Raw genomic sequence first — 18,701 nt, 5'->3', positions numbered from 1 at the left:
TACTGGCCTTTCACTCTTTTATTGAAACAGGTTTGTTTGTTTGTTTGTTTGTACTACCAAATACCTAAATAGCATGCTTTTCTTGCTATCTCCAGACTTTTCATTGAGATGGATCATTGACTCACTTCTTACTATGGTAGATGAGAATTTAGTTTTTTGTTTTTTAACCTCTTTTTCTTCTCTCCAGCCTCTTAAAAGAGTTATATCACAATTTCTGGCTAAATTAACACTTTTCAATTCCTGCTATTCTGATTTCCAACCCTTTCTCCATGATCAGATTTTTATTTTTGTTTCTCTTTCTGAAAGCTTTCAGAAAATTATTCCTTGCAATTCAAAACTTCATGGTCATATACTTTGTCATGGCTCTTAAAATCTATAAACTCATGCCCTTTAGTTCTGGGAACTTGCCTTGAATTATTTCTAGTATTATTTCCCTCCTGCTACTGCTAGTTCTTCTCTCCTCTGTCTGGAACTTTGACTACATTCACGTCATGACTATCTTAAACTATCTTCTACTTTTCTTGAATATTTTTTCATATTTTTGATCTCTAACTTGTCATAAGTATTTGAAATAGTAAGGTGATAAGTAATCTAAAAATGACTTATATGCAGTATATGTTCCAATATTTTGAAAAAGTAAGAGTGAATATGCCTGTTGTCCTGAAGGTTTATTTTTCAATGTGATGTCATGAACACAAAATTACTGCCTATCTTGAGTCCATAATGGGAATTTTATTTATAGGATGTGCCCACTTGCAAATACCCCAGCCCATCCTGCTTGGTTTTCTAAAAGATATCATCTGTGAAACAATTCAAATGAATTAATTTTGGTTTACAAACATCTATGTGTCTTACACACAGCTTGTATAAGCTATAATCCCACCTCACTCATTCAAGGAAAAATGGATAAGCTAAATAACTCTATAACTATTAAAGAAACTCAACTTGCTATTAGGAGTATACAAGGAAAATTCCAGACCGAGGTGGCTTCTATGAGTTCTATGAAGCAATACTTAGAAGAAAGCATATCAAGTCTACACAAATCCTTTTGGAAAATAGAATAAACAGGGTATACAATTAACTCATTTTATGAGGCCAGTATTATCTATGCCAAAATTAGTCAGACATTTTAAGACAAAACTATAGATTTGCTATCTCTCATCAACATAGATGCAAAAGTTCTTATAAAATTTTAGCATAACACACATACAGTGATTAAATAGGTTTATCCTGGGAATGAACAATTGTTTTAACATTTGAAAGTCAATCAATCATCCTAGAGGAGACCATAGGCAAAACACTCTCCGACATAAATCACAGCTGGATCCTCTATGATCCACCTCCCAGAATACTGGAAATAAAAGCAAAAATAAGCCAATGGGATCTAATTAAAATTAAAAGCTTCTGCACAACAAAGGAAACTATAAGCAAGGTGAAAAGACAGACTTCGGAATGGGAGAAAATAATAGCAAATAAAGCAACTGACAAACAACTAATCTCAAAAATATACAAGCAACTTATACAGCTCAATTCCAGAAAAATAAACGACCCAATCAAAAAATGGACCAAAGAACTAAATAGACTTTTCTCTAAAGAAGACATACAGATGGCTAACACATGAAAAGATGCTCAACATCACTCATTATCAGAGAAATGCAAATCAAAACCACAATGAGGTACCATTTCACACCAGTCAGAATGGCTGCGATCCAAAAGTCTACAAGAAATAAATGCTGGAGAGGGTGTGGAGAAAAGGGAACCTTCTTACACTGTTGGTGGGAATGCAAACTAGTACAGCCACTATGGACAACAGTGTGGAGATTCCTTAAAAAACTGCAAATAGAACTGCCTTATGACCCAGCAATCCCACTGCTGGACATACACACTGAGGAAACCAGAATTGAAAGAGACACATGTACCCCAATGTTCATCCCAGCACTGTTTATAATAGCCAGGACATGGAAGCAACCTAGATGTCCATCAGCAGATGAATGGATAAGAAAGCTGTGGTACATATACACAATGGAGTATTACTCAGCCATTAAAAAGAATACATTTGAATCAGTTCTAATGATATGGATGAAACTGGAGAGGATTATATAGAGTGCAGTAAGCCAGAAAGAAAAACACCAATACAGTATACTAACGCATATATATGGAATTTAGAAAGATGGTGATGATAACCCTGTATGTGAGACAGCAAAAGAGACACAGATGTATAGAACAGACTTTTGGACTCTGTGGGAGAGGGAGAGGGTGGGATGATTTGGGAGAATGGCATTGAAACATGTATACTATCATGTAAGAAACGAATCGCCAGTCTAGGTTCGATATAGGATACAGGATGCTTGGGGCTGGTGCACTGGGATGACCCAGAGAGATGATATGGGGAGGGAGGTGGGAGGGGGTTCAGGATTGGGAACTCATGTACACCCATGGCAGATTCATGTCAATGTATAGCAAAACCAATACAATATTGTAAAGTAAAATAAAAAAAAAATTTTTTTAATTTAAGCACAATAAAGCCTAAATTGGAATCAGACTGCCAAAAAAAAAGGAAAGTCAATCAATCAATGTGATTCACTATATTAGCAGATGTATGGAAAATGTGAAAAATTCAGCATTCATTAATGACAAAAGGTGATAATTAAAGAATAATAGATAGTTTTCTCAAATTAATAAAGGGCATTGATGAAATACCTACTGTTAGCCAACATAATAGTAAAAGATTGAATGCTTTGTCTTTAAGATCAAAAATAAAGCAAGGAAGGCCAATTTCACCAATTCAACACTGCACTGGATTCCTAGCCAGTATAATAAGGTATATCCATAAGTGAAAAAATGAATGATCCTGTATCCTAATAAAAATTTTAAGTATTCACAATTCGGAAAGCGCCTTTATGGATGTTTGCCTGACTTCTCTTGTCTTCTTGATTTCTTTCAGTAGTGAGGTTGGGAGTTATATTTCTTTTAATGCCTGCCACCGGGCTACCAACACAATGAGGTCTGGCCTGAGGTTTACCATCAAAACAAACCACATAAGTCACAGTCATGCTTCACTTTCAGAAAATGAACACTAAGTGTTAAAATTCAGTAGAACTCATTGCAGGCTTCCCTGCAACAGGAAGCCTTACCAGGGAACTTCAATGAAACTGAAAGCGAAAGTCACTCTGTTCTGTCAGACTCTGTGATCCCATGGACTATTCTCCAAGCCGAAATACTGGAGTGGGTAGCCTTTCCCTTCTCCAGCTGATCTTCCTGATCTAGGAATGGAACAGGGGTCTCCTGCACTGCAGGCAGATTCTTTACCAGCTGAGTCACCACGGAAGCCCAAGAATTCTGGAGTGGGTAGCCTATTCCTTCTCCAGGGGATCTTCTCAACCCAGGAATCAAACCAAGGTCTCCTGCATTGCAGGTGGATTCTTTACCAGCTGAGCTATCAGGGAAGCCCAATACTTATTTATAAAACAATTACTTGACAAAAAGAACAAAGAAAAGGAAACTGAAAGCTTAAATGACAGGAGTCACTGCCTAGTGATGCTTAATTAGAAAGGAAGATAAAGCTTCTCTGATATGTTCCTGCAGCCAGTGGGATTTGATTTCTAAAAATTCAATTTGCAACCAACTGTTAAGGAAATCTCTACTGCCAAAATGTAAGGCAGACAAATAATTAGTGTGTGGTGTGTGTAAAAAGAAATATATGAGTTGCCTGAAGATTTGCTGCTTCTCCATTACTAGGGCAATATCAGCCAATGCACATGATGGAATCGAGGGGTAAATGCCAAACGAGCTGCCTGGTTAAAATGCTAATTCTTACCTTTAAAACAAAACACCTGGAGTCATCAAGAAGGCTCAAAGGAAAACAGAAAAAGGCTCAAAGAAAAAACAAAACACAGACTTGCACATACAGTAAGTTTCTAAACAGTAGACTCTGTTATGCAGCTTCTGTCCTTGAAAGGGTCAAAACACTCAGATTCAGATTCTCAGATAGAGCTCATTGTATGGTGTGTCTTACTTTTTATTTTGTTTGTACACAAAGAGATAAAGCCAGCTCCCATTCAGTTCAGTTCAGTTCAGTTCAGTTCAGTCGCTCAGTCATGTCCGACTCTTTGCGACCCCATGAATCGCAGCACGCCAGGCCTCCCTCTCCATCACTAACTCTCGGAGTTCACTCAGACTTACGTCCATCGAGTCGGTGATGCCATCCAGCCATCTTATCCTCTGTTGTCCCCTTCTCCTCCTGCCCCCAATCCCTCCCAGCATCAGAGTCTTTTCCAATGAGTCAACTCTTCGCATGAGGCGGCCAAAATACTGGAGTTTCAGCTTCAGCATCATTCCCTCCAAAGAAATGCCAGGGCTGATCTCCTTCAGAATGGACTGGTTGGATCTCCTTGCAGTCCAAGGGACTCTCAAGAGTCTTCTCCAACACCACAGTTCAAAAGCATCAATTCTTTGGCACTCAGCTTTCTTCATAGTCCAACTCTCACATCCATACATGACCACAGGAAAAACCATAGCCTTGACTACATGGACCTTTGTTGGCAAAGTAATGTCTCTGCTTTTGAATATGCTGTCTAGGTTGGTCATAACTTTTCTTCCAAGGAGTAAGCGTCTTTTAATTTCCTGGCTGCAGTCACCATCTACAGTGATTTTGGAGCCCCCAAAAATAAAGTCTGACACTATTTCCACTGTTTCCCCATCTATCTCCCATGAAGTGATGGGACCAGATGCCATGATCTTCGTTTTCTGAATGTTGAGCTTTAAGCCAACTTTTAAACTCTCTACTTTCACTTTCATCAAGAGGCTTTTTAGTTCCTCTTCACTTTCTGCCATAAGGGTGGTGTCAGCTGCATATCTGAGGTGATTGATATTTCTCCCAGCAATCTTGATTCCAGCTTGTGCTTCTTCCAGCCCAGTGTTTCTCATGATGTATGCTGCATATAAGTTCAATAAGCAGGGTGACAATATACAGCCTTGATGTACTCCTTTTCCTATTTGGAACCAGTCTGTTGTTCCATGTCCAGTTCTAACTATTGCTTCTTGACCTGCATACAGGTTTCTCAAGAGGCAGGTCAGATGGTCTGGTATTCCCATCTCTTTCAGAATTTTCCACAGTTTATTGTGATCCACACAGTCAAAGGCTTTGGCATAGTCAATAAAGCAGAAATAGATGTTTTTCTGGAACTCTCTTGCTTTTTCAATGATCCAGCGGACGTTGGCAATTTGATCTCTGGTTCCTCTGCCTTTTCTAAAACCAGCTTGAACATCAGGAAGTTCACGGTTCACGTATTGCTTCTGTGGTGACTCAGCTGGTAAAGAATCCACCTGCAATGCTGGAGACCCCGGTTCCATTCCTGGATTGGGAAGATCAGCTGGAGAAGGCTTCAGATCCCATTAGCAATTTTCAAAAGGTGTGGGGGTAGGAAGAGGAAGCAGCAGCTAAGAAATGCTGATAAACTTCCTCCTCGAGGTTAATTTCAAGGAAAGTTCTCATTTTTGTTCCTCTAGCAACAAAGCTTTAGACAATCATCCTTGTAGTCCTCTGTCCCCAAGTGAGTGAAGGCCGTGAGTCCTGTAGGGGCATGCAGGGTTTCCAGCCATTCTCCACCAACTGTCCCAGTATAGGCTGGACACCAGCAGGACTCCCAAGCAAGTGCTCTGTGGCAGCCTCAGGATGCAGAGATGGTACCCCAGGTGGGTAGGGGGTCTGGCTGTGGCTGGCTGCAGGGAAGCACCAGCAGGACAGAAAGCCCTGAAATCAGAGTTGGTTTAGACCTTTGTGATCCAAGATACCAGGAAATTAACTGCTAATGTCACGGACATCAACAGAACCTGCAAACAAGCCCTTCAGACACTGGTGGACAGAAAATGCTCAGAATGGACAGAACTGATGATGATTTAGGGGCTTCCTGCCATGCACACACAGTCAGTACCACACAGGTAGGCAACAGCCCAGGGCTAGGAATGATCTCTGCGTGGCCCAGGTTTCTTATCCAGTGGATTCAATCTCCCACCCTTAAAGCAAAATACTAAGGAATGCAGAGGAACCAGAGATCAAACACCAGCATACCCTGGATCATGGAGAAAGCAAGGGAGTTCCAGAAAAACATCTACTTCTGCTTCATGACTATGCTAAAGCCTTTGAGTATGTGGATCACAACCAACTGTGGAAAGTTCTTAAAGAGCCAGGAGTACCAGACCACTATACCTGTCTCCTGAGAAACATGTATATAAGTCAAGAAGCAAGTTAGAACCTGACATAGAACAACTGACTGGTTCAAAATTCTGAAAGGAATGTGACAAGGCTGTATGCTGTCACCCTGCTTATTTAACTCATATGCAGAGCACATCATGAGAAATGCTGGACTGGATGAAGCACAAGCTGGAATCAAGATGGCCGGAAGAAATGTCAACAACCTATATGCAGATGATAGCACTATAATGGCAGAAAGTGAAGGATAACTAAAGGGCCTCTTGATGAAGGTGAAAGACGAGAGTGAAAAAGCTGGCTTAAAACTCAACATTAAGAAAATTAAGATCACGGCATCCAGTCTCATCACTTCATGGCAAATAGAAGGGGAAAAGCAGGGAAGCAGTGACAGATTTTCTCTTCCTGGGCTCCAAAATCATTGTAGACAGTGACTGCAGCCATGATTGCTCCTTGAAAGAAAAGCTATGACAAACTTAGACAGCATATTAAAAAACAGAGACATTACTTTGCCGACAAAGCTATGGTTTTTCCAGTAGTCATGTATGGATGTGTGAGCGCTGAAGAATTGATACTTTTGAACTGTGGTGTTGGACTCTTCAGAGTCCCTTTGATGGCAAGGAAATTAAAGCAGTCAATCCTAAAGGAAATCAGTCCTGAATATTCATTGGAAGGACTGATGCTGAAGCTGAAACTCCAGTACTTTGGCCACCTAATGCGAAGAACTGACTCATTTGAAAAGACCCTGATGCTGGGAAAGATTGAAGGAAGGATGAGAAGGGGACAACAGAGGATGAGACGGTTGGATGGGATCACTGACAAAATGGATATGAGTTTGAGTAAGCTCCGGGAGTTGGTAATGGACAGGGAGGCCTGGCATGCTGCAGCCCATGGGGTCACAAAGAGTTGGACACAACTGAGTGACTGAACAACAATTCCTGCTCCATCCTGATCCTGGTCATGACCTAGTACATAGCATTCATGAAGCATTTATTAAGTGTCTATTATGTACCAGGCACTGTTATGGAAGCTAGAGATAAAACTGTCTTCAGGATAAATACAACCCATGTTATTTTAGGCTCTTCTGGGATGAGGGGGGAGAGACAGACTTGAAACAACTAAATCACCAATTCTTCAGTTATTACAGATGTGTTAGGTTATCCAAAAAGTAAAAAGCCAAATAATGAGACTGATAATGGGATGGGTGAGGCAGATAAGAGATTTCTTGAGAAAATGAGAGTTCAACTGAATCCTGAAGGGTAAAGATGGATCAACTTGATTCAGATTTCAGAGCAGGAGAAAGTCGGTTCCAAGTAGAGTGAAGTAACACTGAGATGGGACCAGGCGGGTGGGCAGGGCATTATCATTCTACTTTGAGGGGAAAAAGAGCATTCTTCATTCCTGCAACTCCGTGCATCTTTACAAGGCCTGTCTGCTACAGTGTAAGCTATGGTTAATAGAAAAGTTGTGAGCAAGTGGCATTTTCTAACGTGAAAGAAATTTAATTACAGTGCAAGAAAAGTCAATACTCAACTCGGCTTTACCTAAAGTTCAAAGAAAGAAAAGCTACAGGCACTCATCAACTGTAGTAAGATTTTATTCTTCAAGTCGTCAAATTAATAGATACACCATCACACATCCTTTTTTTTATATTGTGGCCTAAAATGGGGGGGTGGGATGGACAGGTAGAGGCATTCGTTCCCAGAATAAACTTTAAAAACAGTCTTATGGGGACATTCCTGTAGTCCAGTGGCTAAGACGCCACAGTCTCAGTGCAGGAGGCCCCAGTTTGATCCCTGCTCAGGGAACTGGATCTTGCATGCCACAACTGAGACCTAGTGCAGCCAAATATTAAAAATAATAACAACAACAAGGATGTCCTTAAAGAAAACAGTCTTACAGTCCACCTTCCTCCCTTTCTCCTTTACTTTTTCATTGCGGCCATCAAGTCCACAAAAGAGCTAACAGGGAACTGGGGGGTTTCTGGCAAAAGGAAAACACAATGACTTCTGGGTACTTTCTTACGAAATCCCTAAGACACCTGGTTCTTCAGTTTGTGGGAATAGAAAGCAGCATCAGCATGTTTCTCATCACTACACGCTCAGTGCGTTTATGCTCACCTCTATTATCTACACTGCGGTTTGCCTGAGAAACTGCTCAATTATCCCAAAGTAAAAACACGTATGACCTTATCTTAGCAAGCAAATAGCTCGGGAATAAGTGCAGACCTCTGCTGAACAAGTCAAGCACCAAGCGATGGGGCCCAGTGAAAACGGAGGCAAAACCACAGTCCCCCAGAGCCTGCCCTGTGGTCTGAGAAGACTCAACACCCACCTTCTCACTCCCACAACTTCAACTGCCACTCAGCCCCCATTCTCCATGCTTCTGCCTCCCCCTGCCTTAACCTCTATCCTTCAAATCTGCTCTTTACTCATGGCAAGCTGTCTTCTCCAACATCACTGAGACCTTCTCCTGGCCTTCAAAAAACAGGAAGAATAGAATTGTGGGGAGAAAAGGAAAAGTGAGCGGCTCAACTGTTATACCTTAAATAAGCCTGCCTGGACCCTGGATGATTTAGACGTGGAATAACAAGCTGCTTAAATGTCAAATCTGAGCTAAGTCTTTCAGGTCTGGTCAGCTACCCTAGACTCTCACCTTGCGGGGCTCTGCCTAGCTGTAGAATGCCTCCAGTCCTGAGGCTGCCTTCTGCCCCTTAACTCAAGATGGCTTGAACCTTCCTACCACCTTCCTACTTTTGTTGTTCCCTTCTGTGGTGTTGACCTTGTGTGTCCCTCTTTGCCTTCCGTGAGTGTTAATTTCTAATGTAAGCTCAGCTGGGAGTATTCTGCAGCCATACTGCTTCCTTTGCATATCTCCTCCATTTTTTTTCTCTTTGGGGTTTGCACTGGTTAATTTTATATGTCAATTTGTGCCATGGGAGGAATTGGTTAAATGGTATTTGGTTAAATGCTATCTTTGGTGTGCCAGTGTATTTCTTCATGAGAATTATGTGTGATTTGGTAGGCTAAGTAAACCCCAACATGGGTGGGCCTCACCTAATCCGTTGAAGCTCTGAATACAAGAAAAGGTGGAGTAAAGAAGAGTTTACTCTCTCTGCCTGTCATTCAGCTGAGATATCCACCTTCTCCTGCCTTCAGATTTAGACTGGAATTTATACAAACACCTCTCCTGGTTTTTAGGCCTTGGAACTCAGACTAGAACTATGTCACCAACTTTGAATCTCCAGCTTGCTAACTGCAGATTTTGGGACTTCTCTGCCTCCACAAACACATAAGACGATTCCTTACAATAAATCTACACACACACACACACACACACACACACACACAATTGTGTCTACTTCTCTGGAGAAGCCTAATATAGGATTCTAATACAATGACAATTTTCAGAACTTTCTATCTCTCCTAAGGAGCTTGTAACATCTACAGTCTTGTTTTCCAAAATATTTTGAAATCTATTTTCTTAAAGCATGGGCTGACTGTACTCTGTACGCCTTTCTGGCTAATATGAATGCCCCAGAAAATGAGGTCACTTTCTCAGATCCTTCTCACTTCTCTATCACTAACCAGTTCATCTTTGTTGATCAGAATTCAGCTCAGAGTAGCAATTATCTCTGCCATACTCAGTGTTCTAAGAAATGGAACTGTCATTAAGGCCATCAAGACTTAAATACTTTGTCTTCAGCTCAATACATAGCCAGTTAATACCATGTAATGTACTTATCCCTATTTTATTTTCCCCTGTTCAGATTTATAATTTTAATCAGCAAAGCATCATTTGTAACTTCCATCTGGCCAAGATGTGTGTACTCATATAACTGTAGGACTTCATGTTCCACTTATTTTACTTCCAACAAGTAAATAGAATTCATAGACTCCTGAGTGTTTTTGCCTTTTATATATGGAGCTATACCATCACACTGCTTTTAAACTGTTCGTTTTACCCCTATGTAGTAGGCAGAATAAATTGTTCCCCTCAAAGATATCTACATCTTAATTCTCGGAACCTGTGAATATGTTATGTGAATAGATTATGTTAAAGAGATTTTTCGGAAATGATTAAAATAAGGATGCTGAGCTGGGGAGATTATTCTCAATTATCTAGGTGGGACCCATGTAAACATAGAGGTCCTTACAAGTGAAAGCAGCTAGACAATCAGAGATGTGAAGATGCTAAACTGCTGGCTTTAAAGATGAAGGAGGGGGCGAAATGTAGGCAGCCTCTAGAAGCTGTCAGAGGCAAGAAAACAAATTATTCCCTACACACTACACAAAGGAATGTTGCTCCGTCCACACCCTGATTTTAGGCCAGTGAGAAGCATTTTGGACTTCTGCCCTAAGGAAATGTAACATAAGAAATTTGAGTTACATTAATCCACTAAGTCTGTGGTAGTCGCTGTGGTACCAGCAGGAAACTAACAGGTCAAAACTTATCTAAAACATGAATCTGATTTCACCATCGTTTGGTGATGCTATTCATGGTTTTTCCTTGTTGCTGTTGTTCTGGTTCCTGGGTAATTTTTTTTTTTACCACTAGTGCCACCTGGGAAGCTCAGCGAGTCACTAATCCCATCCTCCTGGGGGCACTGATGGAAGTCAAGCCTCTTACCAGCTTACTTGCGTGAGCTTCAATGTGTTCTACTGATTGGGAGTCACTTTGTTTCTTGAAGTTTATGTTTCCCCATAATTACCCTCCACGAGGAGTGTCCCACAGAACACGTGAAGCTGGCTTCCCCTTCCCCTCTTCCACATCACTAATCCCCAGCACTGGAGGACTTTCAGGGTTCATGCTCCCTGGGTCTGAGTCCTTCTATTCTGGCCCCAGTAAATAATCTCACCACCTCCCACAGAGACCCAGTATGATTTCTCTACCACCTCCCACAGAGACCCAGTATGATTTCTCTACCACCTCCTGAGCATCAGTAATCAACAGGGAACTGAGTCCACAGACAGAACACATCTCCTAGGGGCAATAATGAACAAAAATAATTTCCTTACATTTAAAAATGGTTTTCATTATCTATGTTGCTCTTTCTGTGTCAGACTTTAACCTAACAAAGAATTATCTAGCCAGTAAGAGAGAAATATGGTAAAAATCACCAATTCCTCTGATAGAATAAACTCTTCTTAGTTTGGTAATTGATATTGACAGAATTAATATTCTAGTCAAATTTGGATGTCTAGTTGGGACCTTCATCCTTTCTACTTCAAACCGCCTATTCTTCACCCTCAAGGAAGCCCTAATCATTGCGGCAGAACCCTAGGGCTCTGAGGGGTACAATCTGAAAACTGCTACAAGAAGCATCTTGCTTTCCAGGATGAGATGTGTTTTCATGGGGAGAAATCAGAAGGCTGAAGCCTCTTTCATTGAAACATTGTTATCTCAGAAAAAAAATCAGAAACATACTAACAGTCTATCAACAGAAGAAAAGATAAATTAACCATGATATACAAATACTCATGGGACTACTATATAACAGTAAAAAAGAACAAGAGCTATATCTACTAGCATGGGAGAATTAAAAAGTACAATATTAATCAAAAAGAAGCACTCTACAGAATGACATTCAATATAATATTATATAAAGACTAAAAGATGAAAAAATTTTGAAAAGGTAAAAAATCATGTTTTTAGAGCTACAGAATAAAGGCATAGAAAACAGAAATGAATCTGATAGTGGAAACGTATATGAAGGAAGTAAGTATATACAAGAGGGCCTAGTTCTATAATGAGAAATCTCTTAAAAGATCTAAAGTAACTATCTCCCATTGTTGAGATTTATTATGTTCTAGTCTAGTTTCTATGTTTAAAGTGTTTCACAATAAAATAATGTAAAAATGGTTTCTAAACTCTATTTTAGACCTATTTCAAAAATACAACACACATGTATATGTATTCATGTGAAAAGAGATTTCTCAAAAAATAATTTTTAAAAGTTTTTGATTCAGTGATAATGATGGAAACAGTTAAAAATAAAATTTAAAGTGAGACTGGCATTTTATTATTTAAAAAAAAATAATAGAGGAAAACAAGATGTGCTTTCCTCATAGCTCAGTCGGTAAAGAATCTGCCTGCAATGCAGGAGACCCAGGTTCGATTCCTGGGTCGGGAAGATCCCCTGGAGAAGGAAACGGCAGCCCACTCCAGTATTCTTGCCTGGAAAATCCCATGGACAGAGGAGCCTGGCAGGCTGCCATCCATGGGGTCGCAAGAGTAAGACATGACTTAGCAACTAAACCAAAAAAAAAAATTATGACAAAATCAACTTAGCAAGTAGTCCCTTGCTATTAGGATAAAATACATAAAAAATGACAACACACTGAAACTTTCAACCACTTTCAGAACACATATTGATGGGAAACTTCTAAGGACAAATAAGATAAACAAGGATTATAGCAGGTTCCTGTAAGCATCTCAGAAAAGAAAAATTTTTAATTTTGTTGAATGTTAAAAGAAAAAAATCTACAGCAAGGAAAAAAGCATGCTCTACACTACAACTTGTTGCGATCTGAATTAACAATTTAATTATTAGAATTTTCACTCTTTCCAGAAATAGTTTTAAGAGCCATACTTTTGTGTCTGACTATTTAATAAACTCATTCTACCATCCAAATACACAATGCTTCTGAGAAAGAAGTTTTTAGTTTCCTTTTTAAATTGCTTCTGCTGGCCTATGACTAGAAAATGTAAGTAAGGGCTTTCTAGAGACACTCTTTCATCTGAGAAACCCAACACCTTACCTGGGTTGGTATAGAGCTGGCTTTCCACGGTCTTGCCAATGCACTGCAGTTTAACGGCCTGCAGGGCGTCATCCACGTGCACGATGGTTGGCAGACTGCCCAGGGTGTCCTGGACCAAGTTGGCCACCTCCCGGACGTCAAAGAGCTTCAACAGCTCCGAATACACAGCTGGGAAGGAGCTCAGAAACACAGCCTTTAAAAGAAGAAATTTAAGTCAATTCCCAGATATGCCCTGAGAAATCAGCTATAAAAATGTCAGTGAGTTTAAGACTGTGACAAATATTTTTAAATGGTAGGAAATAGAATGTCAAATGCTTCTGGTACCCAAATCTAAAAAGACTAAAAGGGCAAATTTTAGGGGGAAAAGGCATACTAAAATGGAGCAATTTTTCAAAATATGCAAAGGTACAACATAGTAAAAACTGGGAAATCCTGTAAAACAACTGACACTAGCAAAGTGATGGACAAAACCCCCACAGATTCAGCAGAAGGCAGTGTGATCACATGGAAGGAATACTCAGCCAAGACCTGGATTGTAATTATTTATGTTTCATTCTTTTTGGAGAAGCTCATTTAAATCTCATTTACCTTTAAGAAGCCAAACACATCAATTCCCTAAAACACTCAATTTATGATTAAAGAAAAAACATAGGACATCAGAAGGCATAAGATTATATGTAGGACTAGCTTGACTTCTAATCAACTCTGTGACCTTGGGCAAGTCATTTTAATCCCCTAAGGTTCAGTTTCATCACCTGTAAAATGACAAGATCATTAGCATGGCCCCTCAGGTTACTTCAAGATCTAATGGAAATCCAAAACTGTGTGTATTAAGAACAGTATTATTTACATAAATAAAGAAACCTGATCATTATTTTTTAAAAGAAAAAAAAATAGATGCTAACATCAAACCCTGAAGGGCCTACTTTAAAAATTGGGCTAAGACTGTACATCAAAACAAACTCAGCCTTTTAAAATTCCACAAAAGGAGGGCAGTGGAAAGAAAAATTGATCAACCACCTGGTGGAGGAAGAGGCACATGTTTCTAATATGCTGAGATTCAACAGCTGTCGGATTTACCAATGAGATCTGACACCAGCAGAAAGTGGGTCAGGTCTACATGTGCTGATGATTCAAACACAGAATCGAATTCAAATTTGTGGACTTTGGTATCTACCTATATAGCAGTAGCAGAAATATGCTGAAGAGCCGAGACCTGTTTCTGATGTCAGAACCATCAGAATGTTCAAGGTGCTAGGGTCAACAGCTATGTTCTCCCTTTGGCTTTTAAAAATTATAGATCTACTTGAATGCTTTTAAAATTAATAACCAGATTTTTTCAGTAAAGACTATATTTATATAACCTTCATTTCACTCTGCAAAGAACTGAGTCATAAGATGAAGCTTAAAAAAATTAAATGAGGCCAGCTTTCTGATCACTAAAAAGTCACCTAACTTGATGTTCCTCAGAAATCCCTTAATTATGTGTCAATTCTTTATTTATACCTCTTTATTTCAAAAAGATATTTGTGCCTGCAGTGTAAGATGCAATTATTAAAAAGGATACAAAAAAAGACCTTGTGATGAGGGCAGAAAGAGAGTTGCACAGGTATCTAAGCTAAAGATTTTTACTGCAAATAATAAAAACATGATATTGTTTTGATCTTCCTGGTATCCAAGACAAAAAGAGAAAAGATAATTAATAGGAATTTGGGGCAGGGTCTCAGGGCTCAATGCCTTTCACCATTCTTCTTTTCTTGGGGTTCCCAGGGTAGAGAGCTGTCCTTGGAATGGACTACAGACAGCTGAGTTAGCCTTCTGTCCTGCTCCCAAGGAAAGAATTATTAGCAGGCTGGGCTTAGGCCAGGAGGACCAAATGAACCTCCTAGCAGTATCAGCTCTACAGAAAAGCTGTCTACTGATCTGACTGGAAGGATTGCTGGGATGGCCTATTCTGCCTCCAGGAGACAGAATTTGCTGAGTTGTAACTCACATGGAAAAAATCCAAAATGGAGCAAGGAAACTGGGACTTTTGTGTTGAAGGCAAGAATCCAGACCAAAGGCTATCCTTGGCTCTGGACATGGTAGGCAGAGTTCCAAGATGATCTCCAAGAAATCCGTCCCCTGATGCTGTTCCCAGGCAGAAGTGTTCTCTGACACATGGTGGGGGAACTCAGAGATCTGAAGCATGAGAAAGATTTGATAAACTGTGCCTGGCTTTGAGGATCAGAGGGGCCGTACACCAAGGAATGTGAGTGGTCTCCAGGAGCTAAGAGCTCCTTCCCCACCTCTGGTTGACAGCCAGCAAGGAAATGGGACTCTCACTCATAAGGAAACTGATTCCTGTCCAAAGTCTGAAAGATCTAGAAGGTGAATTCCTCCTGAGAGCCTCCAGGTAAGCCGTCAAAGCTTGCTTTTGGCTACAGGAGACCCTAAGCCAAAAATCCAACCACGTCTTTAGATCTACAGAATCTGACCTGATAGATGGGTGTCATCTAACACCAGCATGGCCATTTGTTGTGCAGTGACAGAAACCTAACATATTGGATCAATCAGATTAGTGACACCTTCCATCTTAGAAGAGAGAGCTATGAACGTGTGGGGTCAAAGGGGGACTTGGAATGGGAAGAAGTGTTTAGAATTCTCCTTCCTCCCAAAATATAGAGGGACAAAGTCCTCCCTGCTTAATGAAGAAAACTAACCACTTCTTTATATAAATTTTCTCTTAGCACCAAACTAAGAAACCATGTACATGTGTTATATATTACCTCCCGATAAAAAGCTAACAGTCAAAAAAGAAGAGTCAAATATGATTCTTTGAAGGTGTGAAAGTTTCACTATTAAAAAATATATTTTTTAATATTTTAATTTTTCTTTGGCCATGCCCCAGGGCATTTGGGATCTTACTTCCCTAGCCAGGGATACAGCCCACAACCCCTGCCTTGGAAGGTTAAGTCTTAACCACTGCACATCCAAGGGAAGTCCCAGTTGCTTCACTATCCTGATGGAGGGGTAGAATTTAGAGAATCAGGAGCAGTTGGAGGTTAAATATAGAAAAGGAAGCTGCTCTATATCATGGCTGTACCTCAGAGCCCAAATCTCTCAGAGAGATGGCTAGGATTCAGCATAACATAACTAAGGTAAAAGAATGTTTCTCTAACTTTAAAGAAGAAAAAAATCTCATGAGTCCATAGCAAGACATTCTCATTTGAGAAACCATGACTTAAGGTTACTCAAGAGTAGGAGAATATTTTTCAGTTATGAATTAGCTACGTTATATCCTTGATAGAGGTTTTTCTTTTTTTTTTTTTTTTAAAGAAAAATCTCAAAATGAAAACTGAAATTTTCAACAGTTTTTATAAAAGTAGTGAACTTCTGAGAATTTTGATCTAAAGGAATATATGGTTAGCCTGTTGTAATATCCTTTTCAAATATCACTAGCTGATAAATAAGGTTTGATTAGTTGGCAACTTGACATTGAGATCTCTGGCAAGTCTCCTAAAGTTCAGTGATTATATCATTAATAAGAGAAGCCAAAATGATAATAAAAGAACCTGTATCCTTACTCAGGGCCTTCCCCGGTGGCTCAGTGGTAAAAGAATCCACCTGCAATTCAGGAGACGCGGGTTTGATCCCCGAGTTGGGAAGATCCCCTGGAGAAGGAAATGGTAACCCACTCCAGTATTTTTGCCTGGAAAATCCCATGGACAGAGCAGCCTGGTAGGCTATAGTCTGTGGGGTCGCAGAAGAGTCGGACACGACTTAGTGACTAAACAACAACATCCTTACCGGGATGGAAGATAAGTCCACCTCTGCAAAGAAGAAAGTAACAAGAACAGCTCCCAAATAGTCAGAAAAACACGGCATTATTATTGGAGGGGGGTTGTACATTTCTAGTGTTTTGCCTTTATATATAATGCCTTCCAAATTGCAAACACCACCAAGTTACTACAATACTCCTAGGGGTCTAGTCTCCTAATATCCCTTTTTGTATCCAAATTCACAGTGATTGTAAGTCTCAAGTCTCCAGGGGAAAGTAATAAAGAAGTTGCTTCTCCATCTGACAGGTTTTTAAATCAAGTTATTAGAATTAAACAGGTACAAGAAGTATTAAGAAAGTAGAGAAAGATATTCAGAATGATCTCTCAGCACAATGACCTCTCAGCACACTATTTGAAAAGTAGATAGATCCTGTTCTTAACAAAACATGAGAGCTACTCCTGGTAATATACTTTGGCAGCAACCGCTGAGCACTGGTGATAGAAAATAACTCCCAGGATGATTAGGGTCAACTGAAAACAAAACAACATGCAGTTTAGCCGAGACCAGTACAATGAGCCTCAGGTGCATGGATTAAAATAAGCACGAGGGAATTCTCTGGTGGTCCAGTGGTTAGGACTCACCAGTCTCATTCCTGGGATTGGGTTCCATCCCTGGTTGGGGAACTGCTCACACAGTGTAGCAAGAAAAAAAAAGGCAGGCTTGGGGGAAACAACTGCAGATTGTTGTTTTTGTTGCTCAAAACAACACTCTCTGTGACCCCATGGACTGCAGCACATCAGGCTTCTCTATCCTCCACTATCTTCTGGTAGTTTGCTCAATGAGCCCATTGAGCCAGTGATGCCATCCAACCATCTCATCCTCTGTTGCCCTCTTCTCCTCCTGCCCTCAGTCTTGCCCAAATCAGGGTCTTTTCCAGTGAGTCAGCTCTTCACATCAGGTGGCCAAAAGATTGGAGCTTCAGCGTCAGTCCTTCCAGTAGCAAACTAGCTAGAGAAAAATACCTCCCCACAGGTGATATTGACAGGGTGTCTCCAATCATCAGTGTGAGTTCTAGAAACTGGAACGGAGGCCGATGCAAACCAACAGGCTCTCCATTCAGGGTGGTAACAGTCCAAAGGAAGACATTACCAACTTTTGCTCTGCTGGTGCTCAGAAGCTGGGGGACTTTTTAAAAGGCTATTCCAAGTCAGTTAAGCTACAAATATAACCTGGAGCTATGAAATGTTGATGGAGAAAATATTCACTTAGGCGGCTATGTAAAAATAAATAAATTGGACTCATTTTTTCCACTATTCAGCAGAGATGAAAAAACAATTACCTGTGATTGAGATAATGCTCCAGATCCTTTGCTTTCTTGTGAAAGAAAAAAACGAACTGACATGAGCAGTTCCTGAATACAGCAGCGAAATTCCTCCTCATTCTGTCCTCCGGTGGCAAGGGAAAACAGCCTTCGAGACTGAACAATATACTTAAAAATATATTCTTGGGCCTTAAAACAAAATTTTTAAAATGTTAGTTTCAAAGAAAATCAAAGGTATTTATTTAACAATGACACAACACAAAACTATAGTACAACATTAGACTTTTAAATTATTGATTTAAGTACTAAGGCCCTGTGTGATTTTTGAACAGTATTTACTCATAGCAAAAGAGCTGTTTTTCTCTAATACCTAATGAGAGGAAAAGTATAGATAATTTTTAAATTCTATGTAATTCTTAAAGAGGTATGAACATTAAATGTTTTTGATCCTCAGATGATTTTAATATAATTAACAAAGATGTGGTTTGTTTTTCAAAAATAATTCTGCTTTGCTGGTAGGTTTTCTTGCCACTTGCATTTTACCTTCAATCAGCCCTAGATGACAAATTTGTAATGAGTAAAATGCTTGTTTTTTAGAATGTACACCTGTTTACCTTTATCTGCTGACATCAAACAATAGGTACTCAAT

The 18,701-nt window shown here is 39.9% G+C and overlaps 1 protein-coding gene across 3 annotated transcripts in view; it reads right to left on the bottom strand.

Annotated features, from left to right (window-relative positions):
• The window catches only part of DOCK4 (dedicator of cytokinesis 4), a 468,492-nt gene that overhangs the window by 127,331 nt on the left and 322,460 nt on the right, over positions 1–18,701 (bottom strand). For all 3 annotated transcript variants that reach the window (XM_040260165.1, XM_040260167.1, XM_040260166.1), the window contains exons 22-23: positions 18,071–18,241; positions 12,970–13,162 (exon numbers count right to left, since the gene is read on the bottom strand). In XM_040260165.1, coding sequence (XP_040116099.1) covers positions 12,970–13,162; positions 18,071–18,241 — 364 coding nt within the window. The remainder of the gene's footprint in view (positions 1–12,969; positions 13,163–18,070; positions 18,242–18,701) is intronic.

This window comes from Oryx dammah, unplaced genomic scaffold (assembly GCF_014754425.2).
Source record: "Oryx dammah isolate SB20612 unplaced genomic scaffold, SCBI_Odam_1.1 HiC_scaffold_18, whole genome shotgun sequence".
Taxonomy (NCBI): domain Eukaryota; kingdom Metazoa; phylum Chordata; class Mammalia; order Artiodactyla; family Bovidae; genus Oryx; species Oryx dammah.
This window is presented reverse-complemented; position numbering and strand designations above follow the sequence as displayed.